This window comes from Cercospora kikuchii (assembly GCF_019650295.1).
Source record: "Cercospora kikuchii DNA, contig_00003, whole genome shotgun sequence".
NCBI lineage: Eukaryota > Fungi > Ascomycota > Dothideomycetes > Mycosphaerellales > Mycosphaerellaceae > Cercospora > Cercospora kikuchii.
The window spans coordinates 3,563,190-3,586,105 of record NW_025408584.1 but is presented as its reverse complement, the minus strand read 5'-3'; the positions used below and the strand labels follow the sequence as shown (position 1 = coordinate 3,586,105).

The 22,916-nt window shown below is 54.2% G+C and overlaps 5 protein-coding genes across 6 annotated transcripts; 1 reads left to right on the top strand and 4 right to left on the bottom strand.

The window, feature by feature from the left end:
• Positions 1-1,791: 1,791 nt before the first annotated feature.
• On the bottom strand, positions 1,792-6,359 carry CKM354_000578800 (uncharacterized protein; the record flags this gene model as incomplete). Its single annotated transcript, XM_044801076.1, has 2 exons — positions 1,792-3,068; positions 3,119-6,359. 2 exons carry the CDS (start codon positions 6,357-6,359, stop codon positions 1,792-1,794), a joined length of 4,518 nt encoding a protein of 1,505 aa, XP_044657011.1.
• Positions 6,360-8,905: 2,546 nt separating this feature from the next.
• On the bottom strand, positions 8,906-10,183 carry CKM354_000578700 (uncharacterized protein; the record flags this gene model as incomplete). Its single annotated transcript, XM_044801075.1, has 1 exon — positions 8,906-10,183. One exon carries the CDS (start codon positions 10,181-10,183, stop codon positions 8,906-8,908), a length of 1,278 nt encoding a protein of 425 aa, XP_044657010.1.
• Positions 10,184-11,265: 1,082 nt separating this feature from the next.
• On the top strand, positions 11,266-11,826 carry CKM354_000578600 (uncharacterized protein; the record flags this gene model as incomplete). Its single annotated transcript, XM_044801074.1, has 1 exon — positions 11,266-11,826. The coding sequence occupies one exon, from the start codon at positions 11,266-11,268 to the stop codon at positions 11,824-11,826; it is 561 nt and encodes a 186-aa protein (XP_044657009.1).
• A 1,055-nt stretch (positions 11,827-12,881) lies between these two features.
• On the bottom strand, positions 12,882-14,350 carry CKM354_000578500 (uncharacterized protein; the record flags this gene model as incomplete). 2 transcript variants are annotated; one of them, XM_044801072.1, is made up of 4 exons in its annotated part: positions 12,882-13,208; positions 13,281-13,735; positions 13,823-14,238; positions 14,292-14,350. In XM_044801072.1, the coding sequence occupies 4 exons, from the start codon at positions 14,348-14,350 to the stop codon at positions 12,882-12,884; spliced, it is 1,257 nt and encodes a 418-aa protein (XP_044657007.1). The 2 variants fall into 2 exon arrangements, with proteins under 2 accessions (XP_044657007.1, XP_044657008.1); XM_044801073.1 differs by having other exon boundaries at positions 13,823-14,235.
• A 1,863-nt stretch (positions 14,351-16,213) lies between these two features.
• CKM354_000578400 (uncharacterized protein) lies at positions 16,214-22,826 on the bottom strand (the record flags this gene model as incomplete). Its single annotated transcript, XM_044801071.1, has 2 exons — positions 16,214-16,231; positions 16,290-22,826. 2 exons carry the CDS (start codon positions 22,824-22,826, stop codon positions 16,214-16,216), a joined length of 6,555 nt encoding a protein of 2,184 aa, XP_044657006.1.
• Between the last annotated feature and the right edge of the window lie 90 nt (positions 22,827-22,916).

Sequence of the window (22,916 nt, the reverse complement as noted above, 5' to 3'; positions counted from 1 at the left end):
CAAACTGGTTCAAAGAAGTCTATAGGCTGGTGCACAGCTGATGTATCACAGTGAGCCGCAACTACCTTAATTACGATGCTCGTCTACCCCTGCGATACGGATGCAACTTTTCCATCGCTTGTACGACGATTGTCTCATGATGGGCCCACGGTGCATGATCTTATTTGAACTGCCAAGTTCTGGAGATCTGGGCGTACAGGTCACTGCCCCATTTTGGTATGTTGCAACAAAATTTGATACCGGCCGTAGTATTTTCTGCGCACTCACTTACACTTCAATAGTCGCTGAGCGAAGGACCCAACATCCCTGGACAGCATACATTCACTTCCAACAATCTCCAAGAAATTTTCTCTGCAGCAGTCAGGAGCTCGAAATGGTTGTCAATGCATGGATGGCTCGATCGCAAGGCCACCTCAACACATTATTGACTATGTCACGAGCCACTTCGACTCGCAGCTCATTCGCTCGATGCCGGCCGTGAAAGCAAATGATTCCAAGCTTCAACTTCGACGTACATCGGCAGCGCTTCTTATAGGAAGCCGGCGATGTGATGATCACTCATCTCAAAGATCTTCCCCATGGATCATGTAGTTCATGCAGTAGGAAAGCTTCCTGATTATTCCCAGACTTGTTCGCATTGTTCCCACAAACCATAGACGTGGTCTCGAACGGTGGACTGAAAACGAACTCTTCATCTAAGCAAGCCAAGCCAGCCAACCAGGTCGATTACATATCAGGTCCAGGAAACGCACCTTCAACACCAACAACGGAAAAATTTCCATCGCAAGCCAAGATTCATATCCCAGCGGACATTCGGGCAAAACACCAACCCGACTGCGAAAGACCTATCCACTGCGTCGCGAGGGTTTACCCAGCGACCTGGTACCTCCTCCTTCGAAAACTTGGGCCTCCAACAGGCCGGAACTCGTTCTCCTGAGTTTTACTTTTCCGCGTTTCAGAACATTGACATGGTGTGTACCAATGTACAACAGTACATCTTTGAATTCGTACCTGAGGATGCACCGTGCGAGTATCTTCATAGGGCTCCCAAGTCCCGGCGAAGCGTCGAGCCGTGGTTGGACGGCATTACGACCAAAGCGAGCGGAGACCAGTGCGTTGTCGGACCCAGCAGCCAGGCACAGCTATCAAAGTTAGCAGGGAAAGCGCTGCCTGTCAACAGGAGAATTAACAAGGATTGAGCTCGTTTGGTGGAACGCCGATGATCCTTGCTATAGAGTGCGTGCGGTATCATGGTCGAGGAGTTCTTCAATGATCGCGTGATGCCATGCGATTACCTTAGTCAATTATTATACAGTAAGAGCATTGAGAAACTGAGACTTCATTCGAGACGATTTTTGATCCATTTCACTCGAAAAGGAAACAGTAGATGCTAGCGATTGAATTTCTAACAATGGCAACCCTCATCCTGCAGCAGCGTCCTTCCCATCTGGTATAGATATGTTGTGTCCCGTGGTACCAATGCCCCCACCTTTCCCAAACAGAGCTCGGAAAATCCCCATTCGGTGGTAGGCGCTGCTATATCATCATACATCAGACGTCGACCGCATCGCAGAATGCCCCTGGCACCATGTTCTCCCACTCATCCTTCCTTCTCACCTCATCCTCTTCATGCAAGTTCCCTCCCAGTCACCATCCCGACGCAGTTCCAGCCGGCGTCCTCTACGGCCTATACCAATAAAGAAAGGTAGATATCCTGCTCACACTCTGTCCGCAGGACGCTGCTATGCTCGCTCAAAAAGAGTAGATCATCGCAAAAGAACGCATAACAAATCAAATCATTCCACCGTTCTCCTTCCATCGCGCGTCGAGCGGGGTACTGTTCGCACTCCGTGATGGCACGTCCTTGTCCTTTTTCTTTCGCAAGCCAGGTGGTATCAGCTTGGTAGTTTTCCTCTCCTTCTTCTCCTTGTCTCGATTTCGATCGGCTTCCATTTGGGATCGAATCTGTACTCTCGCAGCCTCCCGTCGCTCTCGGTGGCGAACCTCCTTTTCGTAGCTTGGCAGCGCTGTGGTGCTCTGGTGTTCGGTGTCGCTGCTGACAGCGCTCGAGATGCCAGATATGTTGCTCATGCTTGCATTGGCTGAAGCGGTGGGCGAGCCTATGGTGTGTGAGTAGTCGCGCGCCACAAACGTGCTGGCGCTCATGGTGCTGCCACCGAGACTCCGAATCCCTGACCGGGCGGGATAGTCGCTCTGCGATCGTGGCAAGCTGTAAGCCGTGGAAGCGGGAGGTGAAGACATGTACTGCCTGTTTTGATCGTCGTCGGAGACAATATCTGTGCCGGCGGTATCCCCGCGCAGCTGTGCCAATGTAGCCTCGATTGCGGGGTTGGCGTCGTCGGGCAGTATCGAAGGATCGTTGGCGATTCTATCGGCCACCATGTCGAATGCGTCCTGACCTTGCTTCGCCGGCTGTCCGCGGATGTGCGCCTTCTGTAGCTGGTTGATAACGTCTTCCCACTGGAAGCTCCCAGGGCTGTCCGGGCGCTCTGCTCTCTCTGCACGGTTGAGGCATTCCTGTGTCCGCGCGTTGAGCTCCTCGCAGAGCTGATGGAACTCCTTAAGATCACCCTCGGAGGCGATGATGGCGTTGATGATGTCAGCGTGAGTCTTGCCTGGTAGGGACGCTGAATCATTGCTGCTGGACAGCGCTGCCAAAGCCTCGAGCCATAGATGGATCAAGTCAGCAAAAGATCTGGCTTGATCGATCAGGTATGGCAAGCTTGGGAATCCCTCGCGACTACTAGGCGGGAGTCGTTGCATGATCGTCATCGGTGTAGTGTAGCTGAGGTGCCGCTCAGCGCTTACCACATCGGAGGGCCAGGTTGGAGAGGCGGCAGAGTTGGGAAAGCTGTTGCCGCCGATGGGTGCGGGTACGTGACAGACATCGTCGATAAAGGTCTTGAAGCTCTCACGATGCTGGACGAGGAAAGCGTTCATGGGCTCCATCCACGGCTCCTTGGTGCCGAAGGAAGCCATGTTTGCCATCGTCTGGAGCGACTTTGCGATCAGAGTGAACGTGCGACGAGCCCGTGGCTTGATGTCATCTGCGTCATGTCAGTATGTGTTCCGTTCGGCGCGTCCAGGATTGCCTTACCATTGAGAAGCCCGAAGAGCTTTGGATTGAGCACCGCTGGACAGAAGAAGCGCAGGAACAGAAAACCAGATACGCTACTGTAGCTCACAGTTCGCAAGAAGTCCCCATAGCGATCTTCCGCGCACGCACGGATGTGTCGAAAGATGATCCTGAGTTCAATTGGACATCGGTGCTTCTGTGCGACAATGCCCCTCCAGACGTCTTGCGTGAACAGCATGAGCCGTCTCCAGTTTCGGTCCACGTCCTGTGGTGAGCCTACACGGTTTGGATCGACTTCGCAATCCAGATCTTTGTCGTTGATTTCTTGTAGCTTGGGGGCCAGCGACTCTTCGAGATATTCCTTGCCCACGCGGCGCATGTGAGAGTCCAAGCTCTTCGTCAGCAGCGTGTTGCCGCGGAATAGCAAATTCGCTTCGAGTGTCGCATTTTTGTTCAGGTCGCGCACAATAAGCTCACGGTCGCTGTTTGGTCCGCCAGTCGTCATGGGATCGCCACTGCTCTCCGAACCCACTCTCCTGCTGTAGCGTAATCTTGTGATGGGTGTTTCCTTGTGTATACCGTCAATCTCCTCCTCTACCAATGCCATAAGCCAATCTCCCGCTTTGCCAGAAACTTGATAAATGTTCAACAAGCTGTCGCTGAGCCTTTTGAGCTCACTGGGTATCATTTGTGCAATCTGCAATGTCAAGCCATTCGAGAATTTGTGCAGCAGCTCGCTGAGCTGCTGGTAGTCGCGCGCCATGAGAATGATGCCCTCGTCCGCGCGTACCTTGATCAGAACTTCGCCCACTCGCTGCCCATGCATATTAGTCACAGGCCACCATTTCTCAACTTCCTTTTCTGGCTCCAGCTCTTCCATCTGAATCTCGACTTTGCCACAATTGTGGTCAAAGGCGAGGGCAGTGAAGCCACCTTGCTCCTCACCGTACGTGTCGTGAGCTTTGTGCTTGCTGTCCTGCTTGGTCGACTCATGCTCTGGTGGACGGCGTTTGATGATGACACTAGCATTGTTGAGCACCGGTGGGAGGTCCTGAAACTCGAAGCTTTCACCCCACAGGGGGTTAAGCCCCTCGTACTTGACCACGGTCTTCCCTCTGGTTTCATTGTCGAGGAGGACCTCGGCATAGTAGCCATGTTTTTCAGTTGAGGCGTTGGAATGTTGTTTGCCATGGCTCGAGCCGGGGTCGTTGGCGTTGGTGGGTTGCATTTTGGCTTCGACTACCCTGACACTTAAGCTCCGTTCCATCCGAAAAGTATATGTGGTGCTGGTAGCGATCATGCTTTCAAGATCCTGGTTGGAACTTCCTTGACCATTCTCCTGCTCCGCGTCTATACGCGGACCGTATATCGACGGCATCGTGAAAGCCCTGAGCAGAACAAACCAGACCTCGTAGAGCACGCGATTCTCCAGGCTGAGGAAAATCGGTCGAATGAATCCAGGTTGGGTAGTCGTGTAGCTCGCGGTGTACTGCGGGTAGATGGCAATGCAGAATTCGTTTTCCAATACGCTCGAGTCCAGTCGTTGTATTGCGCATCGACTTAGTTGACTGAGTTGTACGACCGAGATCAGCGAGTTATCTGCGTCGGAGTGTAGTTTCAGCTCGCCATTCTCCCGAAGTTGCCCGCTAATTCGTCTCCATCTACGCGAGCCCGCGCTTTGCATCCTATGGTTGGAGGGCCTACTCGAAGATGGTTGGCCAAGAGTGGAAGCGCTCGAGCTGTTATACCCAATGTTGGTATCCCAGTAAATCATTTTGCCAATCTTGATGACAGGGTTCTCCTTGGGCAGAGCCGCTATGACTGACTTTCGGCGATCGCTTCTCTGACTTCTATTGCTTGAAGCGCGATCCCGGGTCTGCGGACTGACAGGATTGTTGACTGAGGCTCTTCGCTTGCTGTGCTCGGACATGGACGATGACTTGGTGTTGTCCGGATCCGGCCGCGGCTCATTACTGCTGACGGAACTCGTGTCCCTCGGTGTCCAGTGCAGCAGAGCCGCAAACCAGGCGTCAAAGTCAGACTGTGTTTGCAATTTGATGTGCACTTCTTCAGTTCGATCCGGGAACGAGACTTCCAGGTACGGCATTTCCCCATCCAGGTTCGACCTCACGGAAGAGCCTCGAAGTTCCGGGACAAGTGTCTTATGAGCACCCTCACTCCCTCGCGACTCATACATGAGGCTTCCACTTTCTTCGTGTATGTAGCAGTAACTCTGGCTCCACGGATTTCCAAAACCTCGCCGAAATATGACATTGCCGCTCATCCTGCCATTGAGTGTCTTCATGAGGTGCAATATTCGTCTCGCATTGGCGCTAGGCAGAGCAGAAGTTATTGAATCGGCCGTGCTGGAAGACACTGGCGATATAGAGCGATGCCCCTGGGGTGTGTGGGAAGGTGACACGACCGGCGAGCCGACTGACGATACAGACGGCGCAGTCAATGGCTCCGTGGCAGCTGGTACTGAGGCGAGATATTCGGCCCCGCCGATGGGTGAGGATGGCGACTGCACGCTGCCGACTCGATTCTTGAATCGAGTGCCTGTAGCCGTATCGGCGTGGCCCCTTCTCCGCTCATCGTTGGTGCTCGTGCGCGGACGCTGCGCGTGCCCATTGTTCGTCATGACGCCGTGCGTACGATGACCATTGCCCGCACTCTCACTGCGCCCAAGGAAGGAGGTGTTGGTCAGGTTCACGCTGCCGTTTCTGCTGCCGCTGGGACTGATGGTATGGCTGCGCTCGCGGTCGAGATCCTTGTCGCGTCGTTTGCTCTTGCTGCTCGACGAACCACCCGGGCTTTCTCGCGCCGCAGCACCGCCTACGATGGTCGTAGTGGTGTGCGGAATGAAGACCTGCTCGAAGTTCATGGTGGTGTTCACGGGCAGGTTGCCATTGCCGTTGCGATCGTGGTGCTCGAGGGAATTTCCCCTTCTCGTGCGTTGGTCTTCGGGTGTTACCGTCCGAATGGTCGTTTGTGTGCCACTGCTGTTCACTGCTGTGCTACCCGAGCCTTGCCTCAGCGGCATGGAGGGGCGGCGGCTGACTGATCTCGGCTTGGGCTCAGTCTGCGTGGAGCTCGTGGACATGGTCGTCGTCGGTTGGCGCTCGGTCAGATACTCATCATACATGCTCGGGTCCTTGGACTGTTTCTCCTGCCCCCATCTATTTTTGCTGCGCGACTTGTCCTGGTCGTGCACATTGGACTGCCACACGCCGCTGCGGCGGCGGGAGGATTTGTCACTCATGGTCTGTCGCGGCGGTGGTGGTGGTGGCTCCTCGTCCAGGCCCAAGTCACCGTTCCAACGTGCTCAGCGCCTGGTCAGCACCAGCTCGACGAGGTGCTCCTAGCAAGCCCGCGGTCACTTGTCGGCGGCTGTTTCGCATTTCTCGTTCGGCGGGCGCTGCGAGGGCACGACACAGCGAGCGAAGGAAATCGCAGAGGCCGCCAGCAGCAGTCAATGGGTTGTTCGGCCGAGCTAGTGCTCCAGCGCCAGCATTGGCGGGCGCTGAGGACGACACAAAGAAGCGGCTTTGTTTCGAGGGTGGAGGTGGAGGTGGACGTCGCTACCAGTGCCGTCCGACAGGCCGGGGGACGAGGAGGTGGTCGGTCAGGACAATTCACACAGTCGGCAGTCGGCGCCGCTCGCGTCGTGAGCTGTGCTCGGTCGGAAGTATGGAGATGGAGGTGGTGACTGACGGCGCCACTTCGCGCACACGAGAGAAGAGCACGGCACGATCCTCTACGGCCGTCGACGGTGGGGCGTGCGTGCGCTTCCTCCCTCCACCAGCGAGCTAAGCGTTGTCGATCTCACAGCCACGACGACTCTGTCACTCGCACCGCAAATACGTCTGCATACGCCGACTGCTCCCGCCACTGCGACGAGGTCATCAGCCTCCACCCTCCTCCACCGAACACGCTGGCCGGCAGAATCACGTTCCCATCAAGATTCCTTGCCGCAGTGGACTACCTACCAGGAACGGCGAATGGCTGCGCAAGCATGGACCTCCTTGTCCACGCGATACAGCTACCGCCCTCTCTCACAGTGCTGACAGCAGATGCGTGCGCGCCCAAGGTTAATTTCTCCGTCGCCCATTGAGCATGGAGTTGGGAGACAGGGCACTACCGCTAGTCTGTAGCCCAATCCCTCGCTGCCCAGGACAAAGAACGGTAAGACCGCGTACCTGGCCCGCTGCTGCTGCTGAGAACTGTTTGATTCTTACATGATGTACTTTTGCTGCGTCACTGGAAACTCTCACCTGCAGCGCTCATCCTCGCCAATACTTTTTCTGTGTTTCAGCTGTGGAGCTCTGGGACGAGTAACGACAGCAATGCAATACCCGCATTGATCCTTTACGAGAGTTCACGTGTCCATGATTGATGTCAGAGGCGTGGCAAGCCCGTCAGGTACGCGCCCGAGTGCTTGTGGTGATCATTATCAAGCGTGCCATGCTGTCGGGACTCTGTCGCAGCACCGCGAGACCTCTCCCATCCTTCGCACTGAACAAAGCATCACACACGTAGTCTCGTGCAGATGGCTGTCATTCTCTGTCTCTATGCATACGGCACTACAAGATGTGCCATGTTGTAATCTCTCCCACGCTCCGCGTACCGGCAGTCTCGTGCTCTGCGACCGCCGACTGGATGATCTCGAAGCGAATTGGGCCTCTCTCAACGTCTAGTTCCACGCCTACGAGTCAGAGGCACAGGTATAAGAGGCGTTTCGTTGGACTAGTGCGTCACCATGAGGTTGAGGGATCTGGATTATTGAGTCCCAAACACACCGCATTACTGAACAAGCCAACCCAACTGGGAGAGAACACCACCTTTGCCGCGACCGGCTCGTCTCGTGAATTTAACAAGCCATTTCATGCGATATCCAATGGAATTGATAGCACAGCACATTGCTGGACTGATCCGCAATCTCCTCTGGGAAGGACGTTCGAGAAGCTTATAGCATCTTGAAACATGCTGCCTCGAGAACATCATTTCGATCAGCTTGATGCGAAGAGATCGAGACAGAGCTAATTCTCCGAACACACATTGGAAGCGACGAGAACAACTTGAATCAGCCATCGTCTTGGCAAGGCGAAGTCCGTTCAATTTGTGGCGTTCACACATCTGTGCCCAACTGTGATCTGCTCTGGGCGGTTGATGCCAAGCTTGTGCTCACGAAGGAAGATCATTTTTGTCCCAGAGGCATCAAGCTGATTGCCAATGCGTGGCTAGAAGGATGAGAGAAGTCACATGTCCTCTAACAATTGCGGTGATCAAGGATTGACGCCTCCATGCCGCCCGAAGCGAGCGCATCTGATGGTGAAAGGAAACGAGATTGGAAGGGACAGGCAGCACTTGACATTGATCACATGCACAGTTCTCGTTTGTGCGGCCGCACGTTGAAAGGCTCAAGCCGGATCTCTACATTCTCCCAAGAGCAGCAAAAGCCGATTCTTCCTTCCAAAACCCTAAAGAAGTGTTTACCCCAAGGTATATCCATGCCAGTTTCAGTAGTCATTCGAGAAGTCCGCATGAAGCTTCCCAAAGGTAATGATACTCCCAGCAGAAACCAGATCGAGTGTTCAATCTGTCGTGTCACAAGACCCAGACAATAGAAATAATCCAAAATCAAATCATGTGCAACAGGCAGCACTCTCCCGCTCATTCCCACATCTGTGCTCAAGCCACATTTCCTCGACCCAACAGCCACTTGGGCAGATAACAGAGTCTTAGCTCGGATCAGCTAAGACTGTTTCCCTTTCTGGCGCCCGGCGGTGCCGCCATACCGCCGCCAAGCTATGAGTTCGTGCGACTTCTGCTCTGCATCTGCCTCGTGAATTCATTCTCGTCGCCGACAGGGCTCAGTCCAGCAGATCGAATGCCATCACTTCCGTCGCGGATTCTGACATTGCTGAGGTCGCCACTGGCAGTCTTTCTAATACTCTGACTCATCGTTTCGATGGTCAGCTCTCCATGTCCATGCGCAGATCCGTGCATGCTTCCAGGGCTTCCGATCCTGCCAGGTGATTGCTCGGCCAAAGGATAGGAAATGTTAAGCCCCGGTGGAGGAGTAGTAACGCCTCCTGTTGCTGCAGCAGACGATGTTGGAGATCGTGGCGAACGCAAGGGAGAAGTGGCCCGCTCATTCATAGAGCTGCTGAATGAGTGCCCACCAATGTGAAGGGAGTCACGATTCCCGATTTCTGCCAAGTGTTGTTGCTGGAGCTCGCTTTGCACAATATCCTTGAAGGATATGAAGCTCAGCCGTCGAACATCGTTTGGATCCAATTGGCCATAGCTACTCGCGACCTCGTCGTCGAGATTCTGCAGTACGCTAGATGCTTGTAGGCTCGAGGCCGGCTCGGAATCGATCGGTGTCTCGAATCGCAGAGGTGAATTCAGTGAAATTAGATCTGCTTGACTGGTCGAGCCATCCAAGACGCTGGCTGCTGCGGGCTGGTGAGAAGTCGATGTAACAATCTCAACCTCGTCTGGGTTGAGCGACTTGCTTGTGATTGCCTCTGCTGAAGCGTCCAGCGCAGGAGGAATGTCGTCTTCTGTCATGACGTGGGCCGGGATGTGTGCGTCCGTAAGCTCGCTGCTCAATGTTGAGATCGGTAGTGGCTCCTGGACATTACGTTCGAATATCTCGGAAGACGCCGGGCTGTGTAGTCTGGGTGAACTCGATCGTAGTCTCGAGGGAGACGCGGACATAGCTGAATGGTAGGGAAGGCGCGAGGGCGACGCAGGTGTCCGTCGCGGTTGCGGCTTCAAGTCCGGCTGTCGCTGCTGTGTGGTGCTTTGCGATTCTGCTGTGCCAGCAGCATTGACAGCTTTTTCAAACGCAGTGGTATTCATGGCCTCCATTGCGACCTTTCCGTCCTTCTTCTTGCCCGCAAGCTGGAAAAGTCTCTGCTTAAAGCTCTTTGAATCTCTTTCTTGCGCAGAAGTTGTCTGCTCGGGCTCTCGGTCGTGCAGGGCTGTCCTCTGCTGTTCCGAGATCAATGGCGAGGCCGAGTTGTGTGGTGAAATGGCTGGGTGCTGTGCGGTGGAAAGCAGGTCGTTCGGCAGCATCACAAGTTGGCACAGGAACGTAGCATAGCACTCGTATGGCAGAGCAAGGGCGCGTCACGGAAGCGATGTTGGCGGATACGAATCCCTACACGATGGCGGCAGCTGGCCAAGTGTCCCCGGCTGCGAGAGTCGAGTTGGGTGTCGCGGAGAGAGCGTGGTTTCGTGGAGGCGCAATGGTCAATTGCGCAGTGAGTCCATCATCAGGGGTTTGTCTTTGTTGCGTGCGTGTCGGCGTGGACGAGGGGCGCGGAGGAGGAGTGTTGGACGTGGTGCTGGTCTTGATGAAACCCTTGTCGATCACGTTCACCTTTGCTTTCCATTCGGCCAGGGTCCGCTCCGCTACTTTTGGAGTGACGTCGCGGGCGTTGGAGCAGCACTTGTGCATGTGTGATGAAACGCGACTCCGAAGCGTCTCGTCGCCGCCTGCCAGCCAACGCACCCCCATCTGCCGTTTGATCAGCCAAATGTCAAACGCCCGCATGCCTCCTTCGCCGAATGACATCGGACCACCGATGTGGTATTTCTGGAGCGATGGCTAGTCCCGCCCCTAGGCCTGCTCGCCTCATCCCAGACAATGTCCAGTGACCTCTTTCTCGACACCTCCTCCGCGCACGACCACGAGTGCCAGGGCCGAGCTACTCTGGTCCGGCCTGGTCCTCCTCGTCCAATGCCTCTCTCCACTCGGCAGCCAGCCAACGACATTTGTTACAGAGCACGAAAACAGCCACACTCGTCTGCTGCCTTGTGGCGCAGGGGTCGAGGCAAGATGAGGCCAACGTCAGCAGGTTTGAGGAGTGTCGGGCATCATGTCACACACTCGTATCGAAGTGTCCAGTCTGCGACGAGCGCTGGCCCGCTGCCGTCACGAGATACGAAACCGTAGACCGGGCAAGCGACACGTGGGCGCGAGAAACAGCTGATAGTACCTGCTGATCCGGATCCTTCTAGCGCGTCGTTCACGTCGTTTCAGGCCATCTGTATAGGACACTTGCGACGTCACGGCACTATCTCTTATCTGCCTACTCACCCTGCACGATGCAACAAGTTCACGAATGCAATAGAACATGCCTGCGAAGCCAACGATGCAGCCAACTCCCCATATCCAGTTGCTGGACCTGCCCGACGAGCTTCTATTGCAGATCTTTGGCTATCTTGCGCCCTCCAGACTGACTGCCAAATCCGCTCAGACACATCTCGCTCTTGGCCTAAATACTCGCTTACTAGGCATCGCTCGCGACTCACTTTTCGCGACAGCATGTCTCCGAATCGAGATGACTTTGAGCGATTTCTTCGGCTACCTGGAGACGATCCAAGGCTTCGGCCGCCTCGTTGATCAAGGGCTTGAACTTCGATGTCGGTGGGCATTTATCCGAGACTCCATGGTTGGACACCGGCTACGGTACTTGAAAGTCTGCATCAGAGTCTCAAGATACGCACATGATGAGCTGAAGTCTCATGTCTCCAATGCAGTGAAAGGTTTCCGGCAGCTCGCAGGGCTTAATGTGAAAATACACAACATGGACCTCCCTTCCGCAGATTTTGCAGATTTGCTGAGCGATTTACGATCATCTCTGCGCAACACTCTTGCTCATGCCACAACTCTGCGCGTGCGAGGAGTACGAAGGGGCGGCATGATCGAATGAGGAATACAGCGCGGAGAGCGGCTGGTCCACCTTCTGGTTGCGGGTAGTGGTGCAACACTTTTTTGGCACGTTGGATCGTGATGAGCCAGCAAAGGCTGATAGTCAATGGAACCCAACGACCATCATCTCGAGAACCAACAAGACACGCAACACTCGGAACCAGCCGAAGTCCGAGTGAGCGCCTAGAACACACCCAGGGTGGACCAACACGTCCCGAAAAGATCGCCAACATCCCAGTGCTTTGGGACTTTGTACCTGACAGCGCACGACATGCCAACAATGCCCTAGTACCTGCAGCAGCGGATCAGGAAACCGCAGAAGCGGCTCCGTGTCAATATTCCACCGGACTCACGAAGAAACCTACGCATGTCAATACCATCACGGCACTCGGTACAACTGATTGCAAGGCACAGGCTTTTAGATGATATTCGATTGGACAAGTCGTAACGACTTCGGTTACCGGCGCGCTGATGCAGAACCCAGCGATGGACCAGGTTTCCAAACATCGACCGCTCTAGACCGACTTCATCGGAGTGGACTCCAGTCGTGTGGCGTTAGGGCTGATAGCAGACAATGCATAGCTCGCGCATGGACGACAACGTGTCTGCCTTCGATTTACTAGCAGATAGATTAGCAGATAGATAAGCGAAATACAACAACGCCTCAGATGCTACCCTCGCTGCTTGTCGTTGATCTCAGACAGTAGAACAGCACAAGCTGCGACCGATACCACTAATGATTTCGATCGACGAGTACTCAAGTGAATATGAACTACGAAATTTGAGGTCTTGCACTACTTTCTAGATGCTCCTGTATACAGAAAATGTCGTGAGTCTCAGCGCTGATTACACTTGAGTACTCGGGGGTATCTGCCAAGCCTTCATTATCATTGAAGATGAGCTGTTGTCTTCCAGCAAAGGCTACCATCGTCTGCTCGCATTCGTCGCGTTGCCTGTACTAGTCACATTCATCCAGTCGATCGTCATATTGCACGGCGCCGGCGTGGGCGTGCTCGTGCTGGGACCTCCAAATATCGTCGTCGTCACATTTCCCCTCTAAGGACATGAACTCGACAACTCGGTCCCAGGCCGAGGAAACAATCCTGCATCTAACAAAGCGAACGCATTCCATTCAGGTGCATTTTCAGCTTTGAAGTTCCAGAAAATCCAGCCTTGAGTGTATTTCTCGTAAGCTGCGATTTGAGTTTGGATGAAAGATCTGGTGTCATCCCGTTGCTGTTGAGACCAGGCATTCATGTTCTGGTTGTTGCAGGAACCGATGTAGTATGAGCCTGGGAATGACCCATCATATCGGGCGCCAATGCGGTAGCCGTTGAGGTATTTCGCGCAGTCTGTCATGGCGCCACTCCATTCGCCGATGATCTGGAAGCAGGGAACATGTCAGTATTCGTCGAATTAAGGACTACACGCCTTGTGTCCAGTGATCGGACTTACCGTCCATTTATCCGCACCATTCCAAGCTGGTGCATTGCTGCAAACGTAGTTTCTGTGTTGCGCCGGGCTCAAAGCATTCAATTCTGGGCTGAAGACCTGGTACTCGTGGTGATCGATCACCACATTCTGAGCATTGTTGTCGTTCGGCGTGAGCATGCCATTCCAGTAATTCGTAGGCTGGAATCCATCGTGGAAGACAACCACGCGAGACGGGCTATAGTCTCTTTGCTGGTAAAATCCGTCGTAGGTGAATTGTCTTACGACATTGATATCCAGCGCCGGAGTGAGAGGCTCGTTGAGTAATTGGATGCCAGCAAGCACATCATCGTATTTGCTATCGCCGTATTTCGATTGAATTGTCTTCAGCACTCGGAGAGTCTTTGCCACGGTATTGCCTTGCGTCCAAGTTGGAGTGGCCATCTTTTGACCGGAGTTGTCGAATCCATTTTGAGAGCCTGTACTAGATTAGTCACTGGAAGGTCTTCAAAATGACCGAAACAAGTCTTTGCGGGCTTAGAACGCCTCCCATCAAGTTCACTTACCCGGCGCACCGTGCAAGTCGATCATCACCTTGAGACCAAGCGATCTAGCCCAATCAATTGCCGCATCTATGAAGACCGCCGCTCCAGATGCATAAGGGGAATCGGAGTTATCGTATGCCCAATAGCCAATTGGTATCCGAACCAGGTTGAAGCCGGAATCCTTGATCTTCTTGAAATCCTGCCATGTACACCATGTCTCCCAATGGCGTCTGAGGTAGCGGTCGTATGCTTGCTGTGCGCCCAAAGAGCGCGTCAAAGTGTACTCATCAACGATGCCTCTCGATCCATCCGGGTCAACATTTTCGAAGATAGATGGTGTGATCCATGGCTCCAACAAGAGCCAGCCTCCAATGTTTAGACCTCGGACCTTCTCGTTGCCCCAGTTGAAACCAGATGGTGCTCGCTTGTTGATGCTACTGGAGGATTGTCAGGGCCGAATTTCATTCTTCAGATCGCGTCCGCAACTCACGGGGCAGCTGATGCAGTCGCAGCAATACACAAAGCTAAAAGTGTGTTTTTGAACAACATGCTTGGCAGTCAAATATGCTCGAATGCGATGACCGCGACCTAGGACTGGCTGTACCCAAAGGTAAGAAGGCAAGGAAACACGGCCAGTATACAGGCTTGGAAAGAGGTCGCGGTTTGCCGACTCGTTGTTGCCCGCTGAAACAGGCGATTTGAACTCTGCCTGGAATGTGTGCCGGAATGCCGGGTCGGCTCCTGCAATTTTGACAACAAGGAATATGATATTGCCAGCAACGGAAGCGTAACTTTGCCTTGAATCTCAATGGTCCAGAAGCATGAGGCCGACTCGTGGAGGTACCATGCGAAGGCGAGCAGCGACAAGCGTCTGCACTCAGAGTCGGGCACAGAGCTTGTTTAAGTCAGATGCCGCACGCATTCTCGTCGAGTTCCATGGAAGCTGCATGCGAACGATCTGCACAGCAGCAGGGAGCCCATGAGCCGTCTTGTCAAGCTGAGCGACCAATGAGGGAATTCGCCTGGCGTCTGCAGGGCGGAATTCATCCTGGAGTGTTCTCGTTCTGCAGCCGGTGCAGCGCAGTGAGTTCGTGGAGTTTCCCAGATCAGTATCCAAGGAGGTGCAGGACGGGAGATGCTCCAGCCAATTGCCAGCGTTCCCACTCTCTTCACAACTTTTGGCTTCCCTGTTCCTGACTCGTTGCAGTTAGTCGGAGAAATATGCACCGTGCTAGCACGCAGTCATGTCTGCCGCTTGCGTAGCGATCTGCGAGCGTCACATGCTGCTCTTGCATCGGAGGTGAATTGGTATAAGCATAAATGGCCGCCAGCCTCGGCGACTCCTCATTCTGAGCTCTCCATCGGTGTTGCAAGGTGAACAGTCGCGAACAAGGCTGTGACCCCGCGCTGGAGTCGTTCTCGCCTTGCAGGCTCGCACAGCATCATGTCAGTTGATGACTTGGTGCTGCAGGCTCGGAAGGCCACGACGGAAGTCCTGACAAGAATGATCGCCTCTCAGTCGACGCTCGGCCTCAGGGGAAAGCTTGCTCGGTTCTGGCGCCGACTCTAAAATGCGCCTCTCCCTTGCCGCATCCTTTGAGCACGTCACATGTCACCCTGTGCATTCTGCTGGCCTGCTGCTGCTGTCCGATCATGAGGAGGAGCATGGCCATGTCGGTGTTGAAGTTGCGCGATAGTCGCGTCATGCACGCGGCACCGTCAGCTAGTGCCAAACGGGACCAGAACTTCTCCACATCTGCTTGTTCAAACCATTAGGCAATATTGACCGAACTCAGCACAACGATTAATTAAAGCGTCTTCCATTGACGACACGCCAGTCTCTCCCGCAAGCCAGCTGATGAGGATGAACACTTCTACGTGTACGAAGCCCTCAATAGGCGAGCATGTCGACTCCCGCGAATCCTATAGTCTCCTAACCGAGCATAACGGATACTACTTGTCACCGGCTCTCTGCGTCTTAGCGTGTTGTCAACATCAAGCTGCATGACCACGTTGGAAAACCCTGCCGCGTCCAGGTGACTCCAACTCCACACGGCCTGCAGTGTTCAAGCGAGGCAAACATTTGACAGCGGGGTGTTGAAGTTCTTTGCCCATGGAAGGTGGTGCTCTCAAGATGAATGCAAGTAATATAGCCTGCGCATGAGATCCGTCATGATCACAAGGTACTGCCACCTCGGATGTTCGCGTGGCTATCAAGTCATGCTATACGATGGCATGATGCTACGTCTGGAGGTGGGAGGCTGGAGTTCCTGGTCGAAATACCGTGTCATACGTAGAACTAACTACTTTGCCGATATCTAAGTTGATAGGCGTTGCTGCAACATTGCCATTCCAGCCCAAGTCACCAAGTGCATGTGCACTAGCAGATCATTGACGCTATGATGCGTTTCCTCATCTTCTCTTGTATTTCTATCCAAACCGTTAGCACTTGCTCTGCAAGAAAGGAGAAAAGATTGGGAAAACTTACGTCGTCGACCCTTCTCAGGTTCCCACGATCGACTGCGTTCCCCACGCCCAGTAGAGCTGTGCCTACTGCTCGGGTCGCACCAATCACTGGTCGGAGAATGACTGTCGGGGCGTGCTTGACGACCGCGCCTGCTACCTCGCCCGGCCCGCGACTCTCAAGAACCTCTCCCTGCACAGCGATCAGTGCGTCCTTGGCAGTTAGCAAGTCATGCTCGAGATGTCGTCTCGCAGATCGCAAACCAGAGAGAACCCCAAGAGGTTGATTCGCGTAAGCAGAAACAGCACGTTGTCGCTCGGGATCATCCTCGTCAGACAAGTGTCCACCTTCATGCCAGCCTGGCGAAGAGGAGAGTCTCGAGCGCCCGCCTGCAGAGCTTCCAGGCGCCAAGAATTCTTCTGCATTCGCAAGCATGGTCTGTGTGCCCAAGGCCACCTTTGCGCCAAGTCTTGCAAGCTCACTCGCAGTGGTTTTCCCGAACTGAAAGGCACCTTTCTGTATACTGCGTACGATGCGGCCGTCCTTCTTGTACTCGCGCACAGGGATGGCAACAACATCACGTACTCCGACCCCAAGATTGACCAGACTTCGAACCGGTGCAAGGCCCGAAAGCACACGCGGCAGTTGGTTTCGGATGACATCGGGCGTCCATATGTTGCTCAGCGTGTCATGAAGTAGGTCAAACCCACCGAGGCCGTAGATAATCGCATGCTTAAGACGAATGTTGCAGCCTTCCAGAGTGATGAAATTCATGAACTCCTTGGTCCGCCCGGATCGAAGGCCAGCGTAGTCGACGTTCTTGGGTTTGTAGTCCAGGCACAAATCTACAGTCTCGACTTCGACACGCTGGATGAATGGTTTCTCGCCAGTGTCCTGGCTGTCAACCATGTCTGGATCCTTGAACTCGAAGAACCGTGTGATGAAATCAAGCGCATCTTGATCCACGTGGAGTCGAAGTGGCAGTACTGCAACGTGCAAGATGATCTCAGACGCAGAGTGGCTTTCCAACGTCTTCACGTTGTCGAGCTGGATATGGAACATGGGCTTGGACTTCTCGCGCGCGGACGGGTCGCTCTCCAGGTGGGTCAGGAACTTTCGCCAGGTCGAAGTGGGCACCTTATCAAATATTTCGAAGTCCTTGATGCGAAGGTCCACCGAGCTGACCACGTCACTGCTTTCGGAACCAAAGACTAGAACGTCGGCAGATACTCCGCTCAGTTCGAACGCGATCTTATGACTGCGAGTGCGACCGAGCTTGAGTCTCCTTCGTTGAGACTGACGATTTCGAGGCTGTCCAGTTGCTGAATAGATCGTGGGCCTAGATATTCCAGATGCAGGCACACTCTCTGTTTCGCTGATTTCCTGGTCAATGCCTCGATTGATCTGGCGTCGTATGTCTTGGCCGTCCAAATCAGCGGGGACGCCAATGTAGATTGAATTGAACAAGAAGTCGCCAATCACGGACTCATCATCTTCTGGATCTTGTCGGGATCTGCGACGCCTCGCTTTGCGCTCTTCAGCGCGTTGTTCCACCTGCTCAACAGCGTCCACGATGCCATCGCGTGTACGCTGCCAATCAAAGCCATCGTGAAGGTGCCAGATGAGATGGAAATCACGGAGGCGCAGCTTGACAGTAGCATCCTGATGGGGCTTATCCTTACTCTGCCCATGCTTGCCGACAAATGGTGGGTTGAAGCGATGCTGATCTCCGAGCGCTTGCTGGCCACTTCCAAGTGCGTCAAATCCAAGGTCTACGATCTCGTAGGAGTCAGGATTGGCTTTGCCACTGTCGATAGCCGCACTTGGTCTATTCAGGTCTCGCATCAAAGCTGCATCACCAAGTTGTCCATCTTCTGGTGAAATGGTCATCTCGAAAGGGTCCTCTTCCAGAAGACTCTCTGCAGTCTCAGGATCGTCGCCAACATTGCTCTCGGCATCTGGATCAGAACCGATGTCGAGAAGGCCGCTCACAGGGCCGTAAAGACTAGCCGTCATTTCTGATTCAGCAAGCAGGTCGTCAGGATCGTCGAAGGTTGAGATGCCAAGACCTAGCTCTTCGTTGAAGTCTTCTAAATCGTGCTCCACATCGAACAGAGTTTCGGGTTTCTCCTCTGCTTGGATGAATGGAGCACCGGAGAAAGATGCCATCATATCCTCGATAGGCATGGGCTGCGTCAGGTACTTCGGGACTTTGCTAGGTGGAGTAGGAGGAGCGAGGGCTCCCAGTGTTGCAAAAAGGGTCTGGGTGGAGTCTGCGCACGTCTCGAGCAAGAAAAGCTCGTTTTTGACATCAATCTCAACGGCTTTTGCGTCTTCAATGCCTGTCTCTGTTGCGTGAAATTGCACAACGGCAGACCTGACCGAGGCCACTGATACGTATCCGCGCTGGTTGAGAATATCATCAAGGTGTGGCGCGTTTCTTGCCTTTGCATCGACATTCAATTCCTCCAGTTCGCGGTCGGTGAGAAAGATGGCGGCTTTCCTGAGTTCAAGTCTGGCCGACATGGTATCTCCAGGCGGCACACTTGTTGTTACATGGGCATTGTTCAAGACCACAAGCGCTTTCGATGGCAATCTTTGAGGCGTTAGCCTAGCAGCCGAATCATGCACCAAAAGGCTAATGGCGGTCTTTTTCTTCGGCGTGCTCGTGACATCGCTTGCAGGACTACGCCTGAGGACCTGAGTATCACCTGCCATGGCAAGATTTGCAATCGATTGAGCCATCTCGTTGACTATCTCTTCCGGATCCAGTGGTCTGTCCATACCCGTGAGAGCAAGTATGATGGGCACACTGTACTCCACACAAAGATTGAAGAGTTTGACCTTCACTGTCGGTTCGATTTCGTTACCTATCATTCGTGCCATGATGACGGGAAGATTGTCAACAGCAGTGAGTGGTAGCAGGCTGTGTAGCAATTCTGCGCCTTCTACTTGTTGCGCAAAGACATCGCCAATCGAGAATGCGAGCAGCGCCGGTAGTCCCACATGTGCAAGGTGCAAATCTTGCAAAGCAAATAGGAGCTTGCCAAAACGATCATTGACTGGAACGCGTGCCTCTGCATCTTTGATCCGCAAGAGGGTAAGCAACCCAGGCTTATCGTCTTCTGGCAAGTACTTGGTGACAGCGGACAGTTTCGCGAGGTCGTCGCCAAGACTATTGAGCACAGCAAGGCAGTCGAGATTGTCGATCTTAGCTTTCACATCGCCCACGACAATTCTGAGGAGGGCGCCCTTGCGACGCTGCCGGAGAAGTGTGTCGATCAAGATGTCGCCGTCATCATCGTATTGGTCGCGCGAGGGTGTCAGCAGTGTTAGCAGACGCTCAAGGTCGTTGTCCTGGGGGGTCAAGAGATATTCGATCCGCACGGTGGCAACATCGATCGTCAGGGGTGGCTCTTGCGTCTGCGAGTGATTGAATGGTCCGCTCAGCACGAGGCGTGAGATGGTGGCGACTGTACCGTGCTCACGGTACACTGACTTGATAGCGCTTGTTCGTAGAACAACCGCGCAGGCACTACTGCGCAAATTCGTTGTAAAGCCGCTGATGCGCGCATTGACTTTGAGTTCAGGCTCAACTATCGCAGGTTGCTGCTCGCCTACGAAACGCACTCCCTTGGTGGGCGGCGGTGTGACTGGCGACCTCATGCCACTCTCTGAGAGAGCTGAATTGCCGAGCTCAAGAATCCCGCTCAGGCCACCGAAAGAGTCGAATACCTCGTCAAAGAGGCTGAGATCGACTGTGAGCTGGACAGGCTTGATCTGCACCGAGAGTTCTGTTATTGACCTTCTGTCGGCAGCAAGAGTCTTCTTTGCTATGTCGATAGCGACAGCTGGCGCTTGTTCTGTGAGAGTCACCGACTCGGTCATCGCATCTGCTTTGTGGTCGAATCTCAACAGGTCCTGGCCGCCCAGTGAAAGTACCAGATCCTGAATGCTCAATCTCGTCTGTGTCTCAGCGAGCTTAACTTCAATATCCCCACAAAACAAATCAACCAGTCCGTGCCGAGGGTCCAAAGTAGGACCGCTTTGCGCATCCATCCTCTTGGCATTTTCCGTCAGGGAGACTCGCAATTGCCGCAAAAGCAGGGAGACTGGGGGTGGAGTCTGCTTGCTTCCGTTGCTGTTCAGGACCTCGTTACCGGCATCTTTGTGTTGCAAAGTGCTGGCTAAGTTCATCGATACTTTGTGTAGCAGTTGACAGGTGGGAATTCCTGCCTGGATAGTGATGACTCCCACCACAATGCCGATACGCCCATCAGAAATCTCAGGGCCTTTGGCAGACTCCGGAGCCCAGAAGATATTACTGGTATCGGTGTATGTGGAGTCTGTTCCCCGACGCCTAGAAGCACTCATTTCAGAGTATGCGGAGAATGTACCCGGCATACCACGGACCCCACTTGTTGGCCGACGAACAGGGCTGCTATCTGCGGGCACCTGCTGTTTGCCATGATTCTCTGAATCTTGTGGTGATGGAATGGAGACTGTGATCTGATCGATATGTAGCAGCTCGATTACTACAATGCTAACGTCTGGTGAGATGTCTTTTGGCGGCCTGTCGTGAGCTATGGGCGTCTGCGCACGTGGCGTTGCATTGGCTGATGCAGCTTCAATGCTAGGTCTTGCTCCGTCAAGTTGTGAAAGATCATGCTCAACAGCAGGTACTGTTTGAGCTGCCTGATCGCGGTCGGAAGAGGCTAGCGCTTCAGGCGCTACAGACTGGGCGCTTTGGGTGTCGGATCCCCAGCCACCGGGCATATCCAGCGTCCTACTGCCAGTCATAGCGCTCATATACATGCTCTGTGCTTCTTCGTGATTGAAAACTTGAGACTCAAGCATGCTTTCGTCCATTGCGGCTGTCTCGTCTGAGAGACTCCCCGCTGCAGATGCTGGTGATGCTGATCGCGCTTGTCCGAGCGCTGTGGCTTTGTTATCGACCGCATTCCCGAATGACGGCGACAGCAGACGATCGAGAGGCTGGGATACACTGCGTATCCCCTGGTCCAGTGATGGCCATGACTGAAGGCCTGGTTGTCGCTGTCGAGGAGGGCTGACGTCGGGTCTGGGCCACGACGCCGGGCTGGTTATGGCTCGGTCGTAGGGAGACACGGCGCGGCGATGCCGAAGAGCTAGCGGGCTGCTGCTGCGCGAAGACTGCGCATGAGGGGCTGCAACTTGAGCGCGCGACGCCATATGCAGCGAACCTGGCAGATCATCATCACTGATCATGGAGTTCCATAAATCCTGAGAGAGTGGGCTTGTTCTACTTCTTCGTGAACCCCAGCTTATATTGTCATCGCCAGGGTGAATATCGAGCTCGTGAGGTTGCTGCTCCGTTCCGAAGGTCTCACCGTTCTGGGCATCCGCAAAGTCCCCATCGTTCGACAATAACGCAGAGTCTGTCATTCTAGCGGTCTGCACGCTGGGTTCCGCAAGCTCCATCGCTGATTGCATGAGTCTCTGCAGTGAATCGGTGCTGCTAGATGCGATACGATTGTCTGGGATCGTGGCTTCTCGTCTGTCCTCCTCTTCTTGGATCGATTTAGTATCATGCTCTGTTGTCGTGCTGTTAGCCAAGGGCGACACAACGGAGCTAGCAGCCGGCTCCGATGTGTCTAGGCTGGCTGGCATCGATGAGTCCCGTATTGCGGAAGAATGCGATCGTAGGGTCGAAAGCTCCGCTGCCACTTCGTCCTTCGATAGGATATCCATAGTAATCGCTGCCAGATTCACTTCACGGCGCTTGTCTGGCTTGGCGGGATCCACTCTCTGGACGTTGGCAGAGCCCATGCGCAGCCTCACTGTCATAGACGTGGGCTCGGGGCTGCCATTTGGGACACCGGTGTGAAGCCTCACTTCCACATTCTTAACTTCTAGCTGAAATCTCTCCACAATACCCTGTAGGAAGTTGGCCAGGAAGCCGGGCACTCCGACGCCAGTTCCTGTGCCAACTTCGCTTTCGCTGCTCTCACTAGCAAAGGACTCCTCCATGCCTCTGGAGCCATAAGCGAGTGCTTCAAGATCTCGTCGCTCGTCCAAAAGCTCCTCCAGTAAGAAAGACTTCGCCACATCTTGTACGTTTGGCAGCCTCGTATCATCACCTGCAGCACTGGTATGGGGTGGTGGAGGCGAGTGTATCCGTCTGTTGGTCTTCCTGTGCTGTGGCGCCCTAGCCGTTTCCGGGCTACGTGCTCGACTTCCCTGCTCTTTCCTAGGCAGGTTTGCACCTGGCCCATCCTCAATAATTGCAGCAACCTCCACCCCGTCGACCTCGACCACGATGCTGCTCTGGTAGAAGTCGGCCGGTATTGTCAACTTCAGATGTGCAACCTTGGCCGTCTCAAGTCTTATTGCTGCTGGCAGTCGTGCCAGCTGACTGATGCTCTCAATGTTCAAGCCAACGTCCCTCAGCTCTATCACGTTCTGTCGTCCGACGGTGATGTCCAGTGAATCGAGATCGATGGCGGAGTCGTCCAGCAGGCCCGTTCTCGAGAGGCCGTAGCGCAAGCCGTAGCGCAGCAACTTCTTCTGCCACCACGCCATGTTGATCGGTGTCTGGTGTGTCTAGCAGGAATTCTGCCAAAGCGCGGCGCCCTGCTACCAAAGTGTGGCTCGTCTGCCTGAAGGTTGCTG